General features: G+C 50.3%; 7 protein-coding genes across 7 annotated transcripts; 4 read left to right on the plus strand and 3 right to left on the minus strand.

Annotated features, from left to right (window-relative positions):
• Positions 1-254: 254 nt before the first annotated feature.
• On the minus strand, positions 255-2496 carry N7457_002892 (LIM domain-containing protein; the record flags this gene model as incomplete). The annotated part of the gene is made up of 4 exons (XM_057173938.1): positions 255-1767; positions 1803-2160; positions 2219-2335; positions 2388-2496. The coding sequence occupies 4 exons, from the start codon at positions 2494-2496 to the stop codon at positions 255-257; spliced, it is 2097 nt and encodes a 698-aa protein (XP_057034089.1).
• A 1266-nt stretch (positions 2497-3762) lies between these two features.
• N7457_002893 (uncharacterized protein) lies at positions 3763-5219 on the minus strand (the record flags this gene model as incomplete). Its single annotated transcript, XM_057173939.1, has 6 exons — positions 3763-3893; positions 3970-4069; positions 4126-4232; positions 4317-4760; positions 4821-4961; positions 5141-5219. The coding sequence occupies 6 exons, from the start codon at positions 5217-5219 to the stop codon at positions 3763-3765; spliced, it is 1002 nt and encodes a 333-aa protein (XP_057034090.1).
• A 2194-nt stretch (positions 5220-7413) lies between these two features.
• N7457_002894 (Major facilitator superfamily domain general substrate transporter) lies at positions 7414-8672 on the plus strand (the record flags this gene model as incomplete). Its single annotated transcript, XM_057173940.1, has 2 exons — positions 7414-7966; positions 8023-8672. The coding sequence occupies 2 exons, from the start codon at positions 7414-7416 to the stop codon at positions 8670-8672; spliced, it is 1203 nt and encodes a 400-aa protein (XP_057034091.1).
• A 384-nt stretch (positions 8673-9056) lies between these two features.
• N7457_002895 (uncharacterized protein) lies at positions 9057-13636 on the plus strand (the record flags this gene model as incomplete). Its single annotated transcript, XM_057173941.1, has 3 exons — positions 9057-9579; positions 9626-9706; positions 9759-13636. 3 exons carry the CDS (start codon positions 9057-9059, stop codon positions 13634-13636), a joined length of 4482 nt encoding a protein of 1493 aa, XP_057034092.1.
• A 396-nt stretch (positions 13637-14032) lies between these two features.
• On the minus strand, positions 14033-14677 carry N7457_002896 (zinc finger MYND domain-containing protein; the record flags this gene model as incomplete). The annotated part of the gene is made up of 1 exon (XM_057173942.1): positions 14033-14677. One exon carries the CDS (start codon positions 14675-14677, stop codon positions 14033-14035), a length of 645 nt encoding a protein of 214 aa, XP_057034093.1.
• A 749-nt stretch (positions 14678-15426) lies between these two features.
• N7457_002897 (uncharacterized protein) lies at positions 15427-15996 on the plus strand (the record flags this gene model as incomplete). The annotated part of the gene is made up of 3 exons (XM_057173943.1): positions 15427-15474; positions 15760-15851; positions 15921-15996. 3 exons carry the CDS (start codon positions 15427-15429, stop codon positions 15994-15996), a joined length of 216 nt encoding a protein of 71 aa, XP_057034094.1.
• Positions 15997-16045: 49 nt separating this feature from the next.
• Positions 16046-17674, plus strand: N7457_002898 (inositol-3-phosphate synthase INO1; the record flags this gene model as incomplete). The annotated part of the gene is made up of 2 exons (XM_057173944.1): positions 16046-16743; positions 16798-17674. 2 exons carry the CDS (start codon positions 16046-16048, stop codon positions 17672-17674), a joined length of 1575 nt encoding a protein of 524 aa, XP_057034095.1.
• Positions 17675-17682: the final 8 nt, after the last annotated feature.

Below are 17682 nucleotides of genomic sequence, written 5' to 3' on the forward strand. Positions count from 1 at the left end.
ATACACCACTCCGGATGAAGGCTAAGATTCACAAAACGGGGTTTGTCAATGGATACAGATGAATGGTAGCCCCGGTGGGAGGGGGAAAACAGACGATCAACGCCATTGCCAGCGAAAGAAGGCCAAATGGGTGGGATAGCAGAGGGTATATCGCAATATTAAAGGAATGAGGAATGAGATACCGCAGCGCAGGTGCGGAAAAGGGGAAATGTGTGAAGGATTTCTCGAAAATAGAACGAGCATGGGGGCTTTTCTCAGGTCATCATGAGCCTCGTGGTGCGTCGTTCGGGGAATCGTCCTCCGCCACCGGGGGGAAATCGGGGACCAGGGTGGAGTCCGGGCCCGGGCCCAGGTCCGTATCCAGGTCCAGGGGGTCCAGGTCCGAGTCTTGGGCCAGGAGGATACGGGCCCGGAGGGAATTGGCCGGGCTGGGCTAGCGGAGACGAGCCTAGCGGGCGGCGGGCTCCAGGAGCTGGTGGTGGGTAGTGGGCGGCTGCAGCTCGGCGAGCATCCCGTTCGCAGAAGACTTCGCCGTTCCACTCGAAGTAGTCGCCCTTGAGAAGCACGTGGCATGTGCGACATTGCAAACACTGTGGATGGAATCGACGGCGATCCGGCCCGGCAGGGTTGCGCTCGACGGTCTCCAAGTAGTGGCCCTCGATGCCGGTGTGACAGCCGGCGCAGAGAGATCCGTTGCGCTCGTGATAGTGTTGTGCGCAGAAGGGGCGGTTGTTGAGGACGTAGAAATCGGCCGTTTGGAAAGGAGAGTGACACTCAAAGCAAACGAAACAGCCACGGTGGTATCGACCTGTGAGACGGCCGTCCGAGGAGGATATCGACTTTCCTGTGATTACTTCGTTGCAACCCTTACATTTCCCCTTCGAGCGTGCTGTTGTCGGGGTAGGTGTTTGCGGGACAGGTGTTTGTGGGACAGGTGCTGTGAATGATCGTTGAGGCTGTGTCGGCTTAGATGGGATAGATTCCTTCGGTTTCGCTGCGATCTGGGCTAGAGGCTTCACATGCCTCTCTGCAATCAAGGACAAGCCACCTCTGTTGATTGAAGGATCGGTAGGCGAATCCGGGCTGAAAAACGCAGCCGGGATGGGAGGAACATCCTCCATCGTACTCCGTGCACGGTCGGGTAGTTCTAGAATCGTCTGTCGGGTCCGGGGAGGTGATTCTTTCACCAAAGGAGTGATATTGAGCGGATCGATGGGTTTGTGTTGATTGAAGCTGACATCGGAGGGAAGGCTGGACATGGAACTCCCACTTCGGGCGTCGGAAGGCGATGAATCAGAAGACGACCCAAAACTTTCATTGTGATTCATCTGGTCCTCCAATCCAAGAGCACGCGCGAAGCTAGTGACGGAAAATGCACTCGTGGTACTTGCATTTGAACTCTTTCTTGGTGCATTGGTACTTGGCTCTATTGCTGCTGTCGCGGGATGGAGGTGACTCTGCGGAGGCTGGTACGCAATGTATTCAGTAGTATCCTTGAAGTCCGCCGGAGGGGATTCCTCGGGTAGATCGTCTAGTTCAATGGGAGAGTTCCGGCCTGTCGGGATCCCAAAGTCGAATCCGTTGGCTTCCTCCTTGCTAATCCGAGATGAGGCCGCTGAAGCATTCGAATCGCGGCTGAAAGAAGGCTTGTTGGGACTGGTGCGCAGAGGCGCCGGCGGAACTGGTGGAATGTCCTCCATAAACGACCGGAAGCCTCGCGAAAGGCTGTTAGATGAAGATCTCGCCATGGATTCGCCGTAGCGACTGCTGGCGAAAGAAGTCCGATAGCTGCTCTGGCTCACCGCCGAATCCCCCTAGCATGATCAATATCGGCGGACTTCGTATCTGCGGGGTTTGGAGGCGGCATTGGGCTGGGTGGAAGCTGAACATTATCCGGCATTCCGCTCAGCCCCGGTCCCAGTGAGGAAACGGATGGTCGGGATTTAGGCCTAGGCGCGTCTATCATTGGACTTGGCGTTCTCACTTCGGTCGGCGACCTGTTTCCAGGCATGGGAAATGAGAAGACCGAATCCAATTTGAGCATGGTTTCATCGTCGCGGACCATCGGACTGGGCTGCGGGCGCAGTGGCGATCGGGGCATAGGTGATGGATGAACACTGCTAGCTGGTGTTGGGATATTTGGCTGCAGGAATGCTCGATCTAGATCTAGGGTCAGTCGCGGATCCCTCAACTCCCCACATGGCGACTAGAGACATACTTGCAGCAGAGGGGTCAATCGCCGGGGGAGGCCCGCCCCGGCCAGCCTTTGTCATCGTGGTGAGTCGGTCTGGCGCTTCGAACCCCGCCGATGGAGGCGGAGATGGAATGGGCGCAACTATGAACAATATTAGCACATAGATCGGTATTTGAAAGCCTTCGAGCCCTACCAAAATCCTTCTGGATGCAAGTGTGATCCCCCATCGAGGAGATCTCGACATTGCACCCACAATTGGAGCATTTGATGGTGGGCAACTCGCCCATGTTCATATCAGCCATCGTGTGCGCACATTGAATTCAGTGGGCCATCCCCGGTTCAAGACTACGGAGTATTGAATTTGGAGTTCAAGATGGAAAAGGTGAAGTTGAGACAACCCCAGGAGAATATGGCCGATCAGTAGGAGTGTGCTAAAAGTGTGGGCACTGGCGCTAGTGGCGTAGCGTCTCCAGTGCGGAAAGGGGGTGCGTAAGTGTGGTGTATTCAGGGGTTACATTGAGCCTTTCGGAGGGTTATGGCCACTGTTCTTTGATGCTTCAATATTTGGGGCGTTCGACGGCTTGCTTAGATTGCTTTTTAGGTATATCACTTTTGAGGTGGTGGTTATTCATTGCTTGTGTTTTCTCGTCGCCATATTGCTATCCCCACTTAATCACTTTATTCTTCTGGGCGCTGTCCCCTGAGTACGCAAGCCGTCAGTGGAGACTAAAAAATAATGCGCACAGGGTCTCTTCGGGGACATATGCACATCACCGCACCGAAAAGAAAAGACTGCTTGCAATGCGACTGGTCGGTTTTTGGTGTGTGCTCCCGGGCCTATCCTCCACCAGCGCCAATCATATTGTCCAGTTGATTCTTGGGCTTGGAATCTCTCGATCAGTGGGGATGAAATCAAGGGGAAACTCTCGATCTGGCTTTTGACATGGAACTCTGCAGACAAACTTCCCCCCTGGAACGCATGCTCAGTTGAAATCTTGTGGCGAGAGTTCCAAATTGATCCACGAGCAATTGAGAGAGCACAGCGACACAGAGCGATCGATTCTGTGCCCTTTGTCCGTGTTGCCTGGCGATCCACGGAGCTGACTTTTCCCCCGAGCTCGCTCCAGCCGCTGGCCACTGCATTCCCCTCAGAAAGCGCCATGGGTCACGCATGGCCCTGACACTTGGCCAAAAACAGAAGTACCCACGTCTCTACGGAGTACCGAGGATCGCAAAGGAGCACGCGTCAAACTCGTTTGCGATGATCTGGATTGAAGGCTCGCGTAACTCTGGTAACGGGGTGAGAATAGGCAAGTTATATAGAGTACACTATGGTCTGTCACTATACAATGAACAACATACCAGTACTCCGTACTCCGTATGGTGGTCCTGATCGCGTGCAAAGGAGCAAGACGATCATCTATTGCGATTGTGGCTCCAGCACAGACGCGGCCCAAGCCAGAGAGACAAGGGCTCCTTTCATCCTTGTTCTGATGCACCAAGTATACCGTATACCGGTATACAAAGCATATTGTATGAAGTACCACTTACCTAGATATCTCTGTCACTCATCGCATTCCCCACGTCTCTCGAAGTTGTCGCTGAAGCTCATGGGTCGGCCAGCCATGAAGCGTATCCGTTTGGATGAGAACCTGAATCAAAAGGTCCCGTTCGCGTGGGTCCGTGAACCGATCGCCGCCTAGGATCCTAGTCAGCATCAAAGCACATGTTCTTATGTTGGATACTTTAGACAACGTATTTTGCCCGCTGCTTACAGAGATGAATAGCCATACATCCAACAACCATGGCTGGAGGTACAGAGGAATTGGATAATGAAGCTCCACACACTGTCCAAACCCCCTTACGGATGTGATCCTAGATAAACTGTCAATATCTGGTTGACCGAACTGTTCATTTTCGCGGCGACTTACATCGGCTTCTTGGACCAACCGCGGGCGCAGAGGTCCAACTGTGGGTAGACTTGGATCATGCACTGAAAGTAGAATCTGTGCAAGATCGTTATATTGATTGCCGATAGCTATGATCTCAAGCGATTAGCCCTGATTCACACCCAGAAAGACTCCTAGTTTATGATAGCCCAGGAATATTGCTGAATACATACCGTGCCAGGCACACCCGAAACGAATGTCCGGGAATGTGGCTCCAATCTCCATCTCTTCGCCAACAAAATATGGATCGAAAGAATCCGGCCGCGCCTTACTCCAATGCTGATTCTGTGCCTTTAGCTGCGCATGCACTTCTACCGAGCGAGGGGCTGTTCCAAAACAAAATAACAAAACATCTGCACAGTGAGCGATTGCTTGGTTCGCCCATGTGCAATCACCCGCATCTGGACCCAGTGAACTAAAGTGGGAATTCAAGTTCAGGCAACTCAGATCAATATCGGGGGCTTGTTGAAGACTAAGTGCGTTATAAATCTCCTGGCGTAGGCCACTCCAGTAAACAGCCTGCCGCAGACTTGGAGTAGTGGTCATTAGTGTTGGGCCCCGTATGAAAGCCTTCGTCCCGAAGGAGTGACCTCGAATATCAGTCCCCGCAAGTGGAACTGCGATCGTCATTAAAAAAATCCATTGACACATCGGTGCGGATAGGGTCCACTGCTCACCATCAAATTCTTCCAGTAAGCGTAGGATCACCGTAGCAGCTAGCAGATCGTCATCCGTCGTTACCCCGTGGTCATTCAGTGCGGGGATTAATTTCGCCAGACACGCCTGGTAGTAACGGTCCGACACAAAAGGATCGAAGTCTGTTGTGCGATTTAAATGGCGAGCTGACATGGCCATTATTGCATTGAATAATGTCTCGCAACGGCGTGCTCTATAAGGGATATGGATAGCAAAGTGCTGCTGGCGATCCGTGCAATCAAACTTGATATTTTGGAATTAGAGTAAGGCTCATCATCTGAATAAAAATAGAATTACTCACGAAGGGTGCAACGTTGTCCACAAAATGCCGCAACAGGCGCGCCTCCTCTGGATTTCTCAAGGGCCATGGCCGTTGACATGGTTGTTCAGGGGTTCCCACGGGGAAAGAAGATGACCCTGCACTACCTCTTGTATAAACCTGGTCCGTTGCAGCCTCAAATTGCGGTAAAACGTCAGGGTATGAGGGTCTAGACGACGGTCTTTCCGGTATAGAAGCAGACTCGCCCTGATTATGCAGACTTCTTGCAGGTGACAGATCATCCGCTGCTTTCTCAGCTGAAGCCTCCACATCTGCACTTCCAGATTCGAGTATAAAGTCGACTAAATGATAGCTCGACATCAGCTCGAGTCTCAAAGATTCGGACTTGACAAACCCACCTCGAGGTGGTGGCCGGAGCCACACTTGATTGCGAGGAAAGTTTGTGCGCGTCGCCCGACTCTTCGACTGCCGGAACTTCGTTTCCTTTTTACCTCGCGTGCATTCCCGACCTGTACGGGCGCATCGACCGCATTGTGGCAAGATCCCGTCACCTACTGACGTTTAGAAAAGAGCGATTTCTTGGAGTGGGCGGGATCACATTTATGGTGCAGTATACGACATGGATCACTGAAGAACGTCAGGGGTCAAAATTCGCATCTTGGAATCATTTATTGCTTACCAGCATCGGGGGTTTTTTGCACCCGGCATGACGAGGATGTTGGTTTTCTCGCGACTTTGCGCCGGCAAAATCCTCCCCGCTGCGGGGAAATTTAATCCGGTGCCATACAACCTACAGCTGTTGGAAGGCTGAGAATATACGACTCTTGGGTATAGTTAGTGTCTAAATTGGACATACTACATTTCTTTGGATCGCTAACGTGCTTTCGCGCGGAAGCCATGACACAAAAGCACATGGAAAGCCGTTGTAAAGCGACTAAACCCGGATATATATTCCCAACGATCCCCCCAAGTTGACTTAGCACAAAATGTTGGGGATTTTGTCCAATTCTCTGCCAATTACGTGGTCATAGACGAGCAATCTAGTCCAGTGGGCTATCTCGAATCCCGTCGATCCTCGACCCTAAGTCCTGCATGATGCACCCTACCCGCCCGCAATGTCATATTTTAGGCTTATGCAGTTTTTGTATGCAATATAATACTTCATGCTGCAATGGAAATAGGATGAATCGAGTTCTTCTCATTAGGCTGGAATCAGACTAGAATTCAGGCACATATAAATATGAGCCTGGTTCCCAGGTTTGATGAAGATTAGACGGACTCAATCTTTTACTACATTCGCTATATTGGAGTTATACCAGGTAGACCTTTGTCACTGTTGCTTCATCCTAGTCAAAATCTGTGTTCAATTCCACAAGCATAATAAAAAATATTTCTGGAAGTGCTTTTACGTTTCTGAGAAAGCTATTCGATTGGGAGATATATAACCCGAACGATCCCTTGAAATCGATCCAATATGAGACAGAACAAATCAATGGAGTGAAGATCCCCGAAGCAATTTATCTCTCATAACAAGAGATAAAGGGCTAGGTACGAAGTACTAGCAATGCAAGATTGTGATTTGTGTAGATCTTTCCAAAGATCCAATGTCGCATCAACTCCACAGCCAACGAGATGACTTGGAACATTAATTACACCCCTTGCAGAAGGATCAACATTCCATCCTCACCTCTATCTGAAATCTAAGATAATCCTTATGCTAATCAACGCCTTCGTGCACCGGCAGAGCATTCTCCATCGTTTCTAGACGCCGCAGTCAATCATGGCATGCAAGAAAGCAATAACAACGCAAGGATCGAACTGATCAGCGACATGACCCAATCGTAGGGATGTTTATGAATCCTCAAGTGCGCAAGCCCTCCTTATACACTCCTTTAAGACTTACGTAGAGCGCTAAAAGGAAATTCACAACTCTATTATACCCCAGATCTTAGACGCCAAATGGCACGTTTTCTTGGCTGTCGAGGCAGTCGCCTCAACTATGTGGCACTTCTTGGCGTGGTCATGCCATCAATTATGTCCGTGGGCTATAATCAAGGCTTACTGGGGGAGTCCTCACTTTGCCCTGGTTCGAGGCCGAATTCCCCGAAATCGACGTGAGCAGTGCCCACCCTTCAGAGAAACAACACAAATCGACATTACAGGGTACTGTCGTCGCCTTGTATGCAGCGGGTGGACTTTTGGGAGCCGTCGCCTGCATTGGGCTCGGCGATGTACTTGGACGTCGTCGAACTATCATAATTGCTTCAGTGACACAGCTGATCGGGGCTTTCCTCATGGCTACTTCTTTTAACCTTCCACAACTCATTGTATCGCGAGTTATCCTCGGTCTGGGAACTGGAGGACAGCTAGCCACTGTACCAATTTGGCAATCTGAAATATCACCGACTACCAAGCGCGGCGCTCATGTTGGGACTACAGGTGTCTTCGTTTCTATGGGCCTTACGTTAGCACTGCTCGTGGATCTTGGCATGTCGTATGCCCCAAACAGCGCGAGCTGGCGTCTTCCAGTTGCATTGCCAATTATATTCTGCTTGGTGGTGATGATATTCACTTCTCACCTGCCCGAGTCACCGCGTTGGTTGCTTCGCCAGGGCCAAGTCTCTGCAGCCCGTGAAGTATTAGCAGCTCTAAAAGACACCGAAATCGACGATGAAGTTGTGGAAAAGGAGATTTTGGATGTGGAGTCTTCATTGGCTATCGCCGGGAAAGGGTCTCTGGGTCAAGTCTTTCAGATGGGACATCAGAGAATCTTTCATCGTGCGTCGCTCGCAGTAGGAGGCTTGGTGTTGTTACAATTGACAGGCGTGAACTCTATCACGCTCTACAGTGAGTATTTGACCTATCAATCCCTGTCAAGTTGCAATTGCTCATCGATTCGCTAGGTACGACTATTTTTGAAACACACCTGCACCTCGACTCAACTACTTCAAGAATTTTGGCAGCAATCTATCAACTCTCCGGCGTTTTCGGTGGCATACTCTGCATCTTTACCATCGAAGGATTCGGCCGCCGTTGTTTGATGATATCAAGCGCATTGCTCAATACAATCTTCATGGTACTGGTGGCTGGGCTCAGTTCTCAGTCTACAAACAAGACTGCCATGTACGCAGCGGTGGTCTTCATGTTCCTCTTCCATTTCAGCATGGTTGCTGGGGTCGGTGGAATTCCGTTTCTCTATGCATCTGAGATGGCACCACTCAGTCTGCGTACGACGATCAATGGTATCGGCTCTGGTATATGGTGGGGTCTGAGTGTTTTGATTGCCGAAGTCACACCGATCGCTTTCAACGCCATTGGATGGAAATATTTCGTTATATTTGCTTGTTTGAACGTTGCCATGATACCGATCATTTATCTCTTCTTCCCCGAAACCGCGGGGCTGTCGTTGGAAGATATAGATGAGGTGTTTATCATGTCTACTGGGTGCTTCGACCCTGTTAGCGTGGCTAAGCGCTTGCCCAGCAAATCCAATGCCCAATCACAGGGTGATCAACCCTCAGAGTCTAAGGAGAATGGTGGAATCAAAGCCTGAAAGTGTGAGCATCTGTTTCCAATAAGTCAACTTTGGAAAGAAGATGAATGGACTTTTCAACAGAAATTAGCCATTTAGATCGGGAAAAGCTGTCAACACGTAAGACCGGCTGCTTCCTAGGGTTTGGTCTCTGTCATAGCCGCAAATTTGTCGATAGGCAATGAGTTTATTTCCATATATCAGAACGGCAGAGGACTGCATAAATATCTGGGGTGTTTGTCCTTCACAGGCCCATAATGGGCGACGTGGTTGCTGGCCACACTGCGCCACTCACCTGGGGGCTATTCGCAGCCCCGCACTGGCCGCATTGAATGAAAACATAGGCGGTTGGAGATTCTCCCAATATCTCTGCCATACCCCAGAGGATACGGTTTCATTGCCAATATGGAGCCAGCTGGATTAGCTATCGGAATCCTTGGAATAGCTGGGCTTTTCAATACCTGCTTGGACCTTGTTGACAAGTTTGAGTCGTGGAAGGACTTCGAGAACGAGTCTCACTCTTTGGACACTCAGTTCGAAACGCACAAAATCCGCCTTGAAAGATGGGGCAAAACTATCGGGTTCGAGCAGGGCAGTTTGGCGAATAACCATCATAAGCTTCTTGATGAACCACGCACACTGTCGAATATCCAAGACCTCCTTCTGGCCATCGAAAACGTTTGTCTATATGGGGATCAACCCTCTCAGAAACCCGCACCAGAGGCGGAGAAGAGAGGAGCTAGAGAGCAAATCTCTGGGAGGCATCCTAATTCCAACATGCGCGTCGAATCAAAACGACAGAAGCTCAAATGGTCCTGGCGAAACAAAGTGAAGAGAACCGCACAAGTTGCCCAACTTTCATCGCTAGTAGACAACCTGCACAGCTTGATCCCCATAAATGGCGGTGATTCTGCGAGGGGCGAGAAAGGTATGTAAATGTTCACGAACCTATTCAGTTTAACGCTGATAGTTAGGCCAAGTGGACCTCATCCACCAGCAAGATTGGATGATCGAACTCAAACGAGTTCTGGAGAGAATAGATGGTGAAATTGAACGTAAGTCTTCAATGCCTTCCCTGGATTTTATAGCCGTGTCTCACTGTGCCAGGTGAGACAAGGAAAGAGTTACGAGCATGGTTGCTTGGTGACCATGTGACAAATGAGCTTTATGAAACGTATGTCGAGCGAAGTGTTGAAGGCTCCTGTGGATGGGTCCTAAAGCGGCCCTGGTTTATCAATTGGGCTTCTCCTGATTTCCCCTCCGGATGTGCCAAAGTTCTCTGGATTAATGGCCCCGCTGGATTTGGGAAATCCATACTGTGTGCAAAAATCATCGAACATCTATCACCCACGATGGATGTGCCTGTCGCGCATTTCTTTTTTTCGTCCGACTTTGAGAGCCGAGGGGACCCCTTTGTCGCTATAAGATCATGGTTATCCCAACTCATCTCTCACCCAAAATCGTTTGAATCCATTTGTGATAGGTGGGAAACGTGGGAAAAGTCTCGAGCACAGAAGGCAACGAGTGGAGAACTCGTAAAGCTTCTCCAGGAAACAGTATCAGCTGTTCCTGGCTGTACATTGATCTTGGATGGGCTGGATGAATGCGTGTTGGCGAGAGAAGCCCTTCCACTTGATGAAAAGGACTCTATCATGCGCTTCTTAGGGGCATTGAGAAAGGTCGTTACGGATACCCCTACTCGGGTTCTGATCATTAGCCGGGACGAGACAGAAATTCGACACTGCCTTTCAAATGAGGGTATCTTCGATTCGGTTGTTGAGTATCGGATTACACCCGAGGATGTCCATAATGATGTGTTGTCATATGCTCGAACTATTGTCAGCGAAAGGCTATCAACGAAGACTGATGCAATGAAGGAAGACATTACCCAGAAATTGGCTGATCGCTGTAATGGACAGTTCTTGTGGGTTAAGTTGCAGCAGGACACTTTACGTCGTGGTAAAAGCCAGAAGAAGCTAGAAGAAGCTATCAATGCCACTCCAGCTGGTCTCGACAACATATACGAGCGAAACTGGATCAAAATTTCAAGACTCGCAGACGAAGACCGGGACAGAGCTTTCTCTTTGCTTCGTTGGACGGCCTTCAGCCTACGGCCATTAACAGTCAGTGAGATCACTGCCGCGCTCCTAGTTCAAGACGACAGCGATGAGCTTCTACTAGATGAGCTTCCAGATAGCATTGACGAGGACTATATCAATACAGAGCTATTGGACCTTTGCGGATCCCTTCTTGAAATCCGAAGCCCCGAAGCACGATGCACCATTGGTTTGAAAACGTTACATTTGACCCATTTTTCAGTCAGGGAGTACTTGCTTCGCAATATTCCCAACCATGGTCTCCTTCTACAAGTCACCGCACCGACTTTGAGACATTCCACTGCAACTTCTGAGAGCACAATACTTGCCAACAAATGTCTTCGCTACGTCAATTGCCAAATAGCCTGGGAGGGAACTTCCGATGCGCAGCATGATCAAATCCTCAGCTCCTTTCGAGATTACGCGGCAGGTGCTTGGTATCAACATGCTGCTATGGGCGATATGAGTGATTGCGAATTGATGACTCTCACGAATGAGCTTTTCAATACCAGCAACCCGAGCTGGAAGTTGTGGAAGGAATGGTTCGATCTCAACGGCGTTAAGCGCGAAGAAACCGAGGCAACGCATGAGGTCAATTTAGCTGGCCCCCTATACTATGCAGTCTATCTAGGACTTGCCAATACCGTTGGGCTCCTACTCAGCGAGGGAAAGCATGATATGAATGAAAAAGGACACGACGAACAGACGGCTTTAGGCGCGGCTTGTGAGAATGGACACCTAATGATCGTCAGATTGCTTCTCGATCAAGGTGCGGACCCTACCATTGGCGATATGTTTGGACGTACGCCCCTTTTTACAGCTTCACAACATGGCTATGTGGAGGTTTCCAGACTACTTATCGAACATGGCGCCGATGCCGACATCCCGAACAATTACGGATCGACTCCAATTGATGTCGCTTGTTATAATGGTTGTACGGAAGTGGTGAAGCTACTTCTCGCACATGGTGTGGATATCACCGTCGCAGATGAGAACGGGTGGACGCCAATAAACTCGGCTTGCGAGAGCGGACATATAGAAGTGGCCAAGCTCCTTCTCGCATACGGTGCGGACATCACAGTTACGAATAGCAAAGGTTGGACGCCAATAAACCTAGCTTGTCATCATGGATATGCGGAGTTGGTCAAGCTACTTATCGCACATGGGGCCGATATCACCGTTACAGACAATAGCGGTTGGACGCCAATAAATTCAGCTTCTGAGAGCGGATACGCAGAAGTGGTCAAGATGCTTCTCGCACACGGTGCGGATATCGACATTAGCACTAATAGCGGTTGGACGCCAATACATTCGGCTTCTGGGAGCGGGTACACAGAGATAGTTAAGATACTTCTCGCACACGGTGCCGATATCAACATTACCACTGATAACGGGTGGGCGCCAATAAATTCAGCTTCCGAGAGCGGACACACAGAGCTTGTCGAAATACTTCTCGCACACGGTGCGGATATCAACATTGCCACTAATGACGGTTGGACGCCAATAAACTTAGCCTCCGATCTCGGGCACACGGAGATAGTTAAGATACTTCTCGCTCACGGTGCAGACATCAATATTGCCACTAAGAAGGGTTGGACGCCAATAACCTCAGCTTCGGAGAGTGGACACACAGAGGTAGTCAAGATCCTTCTCGCACACGGCGCAGACATCAACATGGCCAGTCAGAAGGGTTGGACGCCAATAACCTCAGCTTCTGAGGGCGGGCATACAGAGGTGGTGAAATTACTTCTCGAACACAGTGCGGATATCAACACTGCAATTAAGAGCGGTTCGACAGCGATCAATATATCTTCCAAAAAGGGACACACGGAGGTGGTGAAGCTACTTCTCGAGCAAGGTGCGGACGTCACTATTGCAAATAATAATGGTTGGACTCCATTGGATTCAGCTGTGCATTGTGGATATATAGAAATTGCGCAGCTTCTTATGGAGCACGGCGCAGACAGCAACATTGCAGATGGTGAAGGTTGGACACCTCTGCATATAGTCTCGGAAAACGGCAATATTGAAATGGCAAAGCTACTGTTCACCCATGGCGCGATTATTACTGCAAGTGACGATGGAACCACCCCATTCAGTTTCGCATGCCAGAATGGACATACCGAGATCGTAAGATTACTTCTCGACCACGGCGCGGATGTCACGGCCGTAGATAACGACGGATGGACACCTCTATACATGGCCGCTTGGAACGGTCACTTTGATGTGATCAAGTTGCTTCTTGCTAGTGACGCCGACGTCACAATCGCATGTGAAGATGGAAGCACGGCATTGCACGTAGCATCATACCGTGGCCATGCCAAGGCAGTCGACACAATTCTACAATTTTCTAAGATTCCTATTGATGTTCGAGATCAATTTGGACGAACGCCACTTTCCGATGCTGCTGCCCGGGGTCACATTGAAGTAGTAAACCTCCTACTTCTACACAACGCCCTTGTGAATTCCATGGACCGGTTTCTCTCGACACCACTGTTTATGGCCGTACGAAATGGGCACGAGGAAGTGGTCAAACGGCTGATACCGTTGTCTGATTGCAATATTGACATGGAAGACGGCTTGGGTCGGTCTTTATTTTGGTGGGCAGCGAGAAGCCAGAACCGTGAGATCGCCCGACTCTTTCTCCGATGGGCCAAAGAAAGCAATGTTGAGGTCCCTCAAAGCGATCCCGATGAGGAGTATTCTCAACTCATTCCGAGCACCACGTACTGTGATGTGTGTGTTCGATACATCTGTCTGAACACTTTGTACCACACATGCCAGGTTTGCTATGATTTTGATATCTGTTCAGAATGTTCCAAGGCAGGTGCTCAATGTCTAGACTCCTCTCACGAATGGATTGTTCATCAAATCGATGATTCGGATTGATTTTTAAGGGATAAGGCTGTTTGCAAATTGACTAGAGGTCGTTCTCTAAATGGCTACAAAGTCTTCTGCACATCGGAAGAGTCAGAAGTCATCATTGGCTGATACAAATGGGATACAGCTTGGATGGCTGCCTGCTGTTGATAGACAACATTGTCTCTTTCTAACTTTTGAAGAAGAATCTATACGCTCATTTGTTTTTGAGACGATTCGAGCAAAATGATAACATGGGAACGACGAAGAAAGCCCGAAAATCGAGCAGTGACGGTACCCAAGATTTGCAAGCCTTTACGGAATTAAACAACAGCACAGTCGACGATATCAAACAAACATGATTGAACAATAAATCAAAAATGATACCATCACCGACCAGACCTTCAAGGCCCACAAAGTGCGAATTCAAAGGTTGATGTTGACGGTGGGAACGCCCTTCAAAAAATCCGGCGGCATCCGCAAGTTCTTCGTGAGGCGCGATCGTTCTCGGTCCTGGAACACCTTCTCTGAACTGGCAGTCTTGCAGTACTCGATGGCCTTCTTCACGTCCATCTTTGTGAATAATTCATCGTAATCCTCAATACCCACGGGCGACGATCTGACCACAACCACATCACCCCTGGCGAATGGTCCCAAGCAACGAGTGGCCAGCTCGTTCTCGGGGCGCTGTGGAAAGTCTAATGCTTTGTACGCATAGTAGTACCATGTATCAATATCCTCGTTCGGGGGATAGAACTTGCCGGCCTCGATAGCTTCTGGCCAGCCGAGCTTCTCCTGGATTTCCTTCATTTCGAGGACCCAGTCTCCATAGGACTGGAGAGGGAATGGCTCGATGCGAGCCATGATGGACTGATCAGCGCCGGTAGCGGGCGAGGCCCGGATGATGAAACAGTTGTAGGGGGTTGTGGGGGCACAGGTGCGTTTGTGGACTTTGAAGTCAGCCTTTTGGCACTCCCTGCTGCAGTACCAAGCCTTGGGGGGTTCACATGCTGAGCAGGCCCAGAGTCCGGGTTTGGTACAGCGCGGCAAGGCGCAAGCTTGGATGGTCATTATGGAAGAAAGAGTAGAATGGCAATCGTGCTCATTTACGGAAAATTTGACTGCGAAGATATTGCGGCTGTGGGGCTCGATACATAATGGGCACTAGTTGAAGGTCCATGGCTCAACGGATTCTACTTGAGGTTTCTCAGGATTCTAACTACAATTGTACGATTATCAAGCATTGAGCATTGGTTGATACAGTGGTCTAGAAGTGAGATTGTATACCGAAGCTAACGGTGAAACTTTCCAGGTGCCTGGCGCCATGTCTCAGCAGGATTTATGCTTCTTGATTGGGGGAGATTTATGTACTTTTTGTATTTGAATGAACCCCATCACCCAATCACCAATGAACAAGAATCCAAGGTGAACAGGGTTCAATGCACTGTGAATCCCACCCGAGTTCGGGGCTGACCGCCATTTGCCCCGCGGAGTCTGCCCCTCTGCACAGCACGGTCCAACGAAGGGCTCGTGGGAGATTCTGGGGTCTACATATCTTCTATGCATTCCAATGACCCTTGGCCCTTGAGCACTACCTCGGTGGTACTGCCATGCAAACAGCACGATGCCCTAACCCAAAGTGATCCGAGAGTGCAATTTAAATCTGTAGCCGAGTCAAGAAACCCGTGGAAACCGGAAGCGGAAATTGCTCGGCACAGAAAAAAAAAATGGAGATTGGAGACTAAATTGCTGATCCTAAGTCACTAGCTATGACTGATCTGGGGAGAGTTGCATTGAGCAAGTATAACGACGGAGGATCTATGCGAGGTCCTCAATGCAGGAACACCGTGTCCAAAGGCCTGTCTGCGGTACTCCGAATGGGGAGAAGAGACGGTGAACCAGCCTGTAACCAATAATAAGACGAGCAATAAATAGTTCGAAACTAAAGAAAAACCGAAAACTGGAAATCCAAATGAAAAAAAATAGGGAAAAATAGGGAAAAATAGGAAAAAAAAATAAAACTGAAAAAGGGGGAAGCCGGGGGACAGCACACCGGGACAGGCGGAGGCCCATATAAACCCCCTCCTGTCATTTCCTCTCCCCTCTTCTCTTCTTCCTCTTCATCCTCACGCATTCTTGTCCGTTTATCTTAGGTTCGTATAAACCTTGTCAGCAGGTCAGATCACTTCTCCTCGAGACAGTGGTCACATACAACCGCCACAATTTTCGCGACAAGCCTTAACTCGTGAGTGTCCCTGCCAGTGCCTCAATTGCAGAGGCAGCTACGGAAAGTCCAATGACTAACTCTAATTAGCCGGCACCACCCGTTCAACGGCCGACGCTCATCCAACCGTGGAGGAGCATCGGACTGCGCACCCTTTATCCGTTAAAGCTACGCTTTCCCACTATACACTTTTCTCTATCCCGCTGTGATTCGCAATGGCTCCTCACGCTAGCTCGGATGCTGCCAATGGCACCCAGAACGGGTCGGTTCGCCAACCCTCTCTCTTCACTGTCCAGTCCCCCAATGTTGTCTACACTGAGGACGAGATCACATCGAAGTATGCCTATCAGACTACTGAGATTACCCGCACTGCGGACAACAAGTTGGTTGCCACTCCCAAGGCCACCAACTACAACTTCAAGGTCAACCGCAAGGTTGGCAAGGTCGGCATGATGCTGGTCGGTTGGGGTGGAAACAACGGTTCCACCGTCACTGCCGGTATCCTGGCTAACCGTCGCAACCTCTCTTGGGAGACCCGCGATGGCAAGCAGACCTCCAACTACTACGGTTCCATCGTCATGGGCTCTACTGTCAAGTTGGGCACTGACGCCCAGACCGGCGAGGAGATCAACATCCCCTTCCACGATCTGCTCCCCATGGCCCACCCTAACGATTTGGTCATTGGCGGTTGGGATATCAGCGGTCTGAACTTGGCCGAGTCCATGGACCGTGCCCAGGTTCTCGAGCCCACCCTCAAGAACCAGGTCCGCAAGGAGATGGCCGAGATGAAGCCCCTGCCTAGTATCTACTACCCCGACTTCATCGCTGCCAACCAGGAGGACCGTGCCGATAACATCCTCGAGGGTGACAAGGCTTCCTGGGCTCACGTCGAGAAGATCCAGCAGGATATTCGGTAAGCGATCATTCTATAAAAATAAGCAGGAATATTCGGCTAACCATTTCACAGCGACTTCAAGGCCCAGAACGGCTTGGATAAGGTGATCATCATGTGGACCGCCAACACTGAGCGTTACGCTGATATCATCCCCGGTGTCAACGACACCGCCGACAACCTGATCAACTCGATCAAGGCTGGTCACTTGGAGGTTGCTCCGTCTACCGTGTTCGCCGTTGCCGCTATCCTCGAGGATACTCCCTTCATCAACGGCTCCCCCCAGAACACCTTCGTTCCCGGTGCCCTTCAGTTGGCCGAGCAGCGTCGTGCTTTCATCGGCGGTGATGACTTCAAGTCTGGACAGACCAAGATGAAGTCGGCCCTTGTTGACTTCCTGATCAACGCCGGTATCAAGCTCACTTCCATTGCCAGCTACAACCACTTGGGTAACAACGATGGCAAGAACTTGAGCTCCCAGAAGCAGTTCCGCTCCAAGGAGATCTCCAAGTCCAACGTTGTTGACGATATGGTCGCTGCCAACCACATTCTCTACGAGAAGGATGAGCACCCCGACCACACCGTCGTCATCAAGTACATGCCTGCTGTCGGTGACAACAAGCGTGCTCTGGATGAGTACTACGCCGAGATCTTCATGGGTGGCCACCAGACCATCAGCTTGTTCAACATCTGTGAGGACTCGCTTCTGGCCTCTCCCCTGATCATCGATCTGGTTGTCCTCGCCGAGATGATGACCCGTATCAGCTGGCAGGCTGACAGCGAGGGTGCCGAGTTCAAGGGCTTCCACAGCGTGCTGAGCATTCTCAGCTACATGCTCAAGGCTCCTCTGACTCCCCCGGTACTCCCGTTGTCAACGCCCTCGGCAAGCAGCGCTCCGCTCTCATCAACATCTTCCGTGCTTGCGTTGGTCTCCAGCCCGAGTCCGAGATGACTCTTGAG

Source organism: Penicillium paradoxum (genome assembly GCF_028828445.1).
Source record: "Penicillium paradoxum strain IBT 22861 chromosome Unknown utg000003l_segment0_segment0, whole genome shotgun sequence".
In the NCBI taxonomy this organism is placed as follows: domain Eukaryota; kingdom Fungi; phylum Ascomycota; class Eurotiomycetes; order Eurotiales; family Aspergillaceae; genus Penicillium; species Penicillium paradoxum.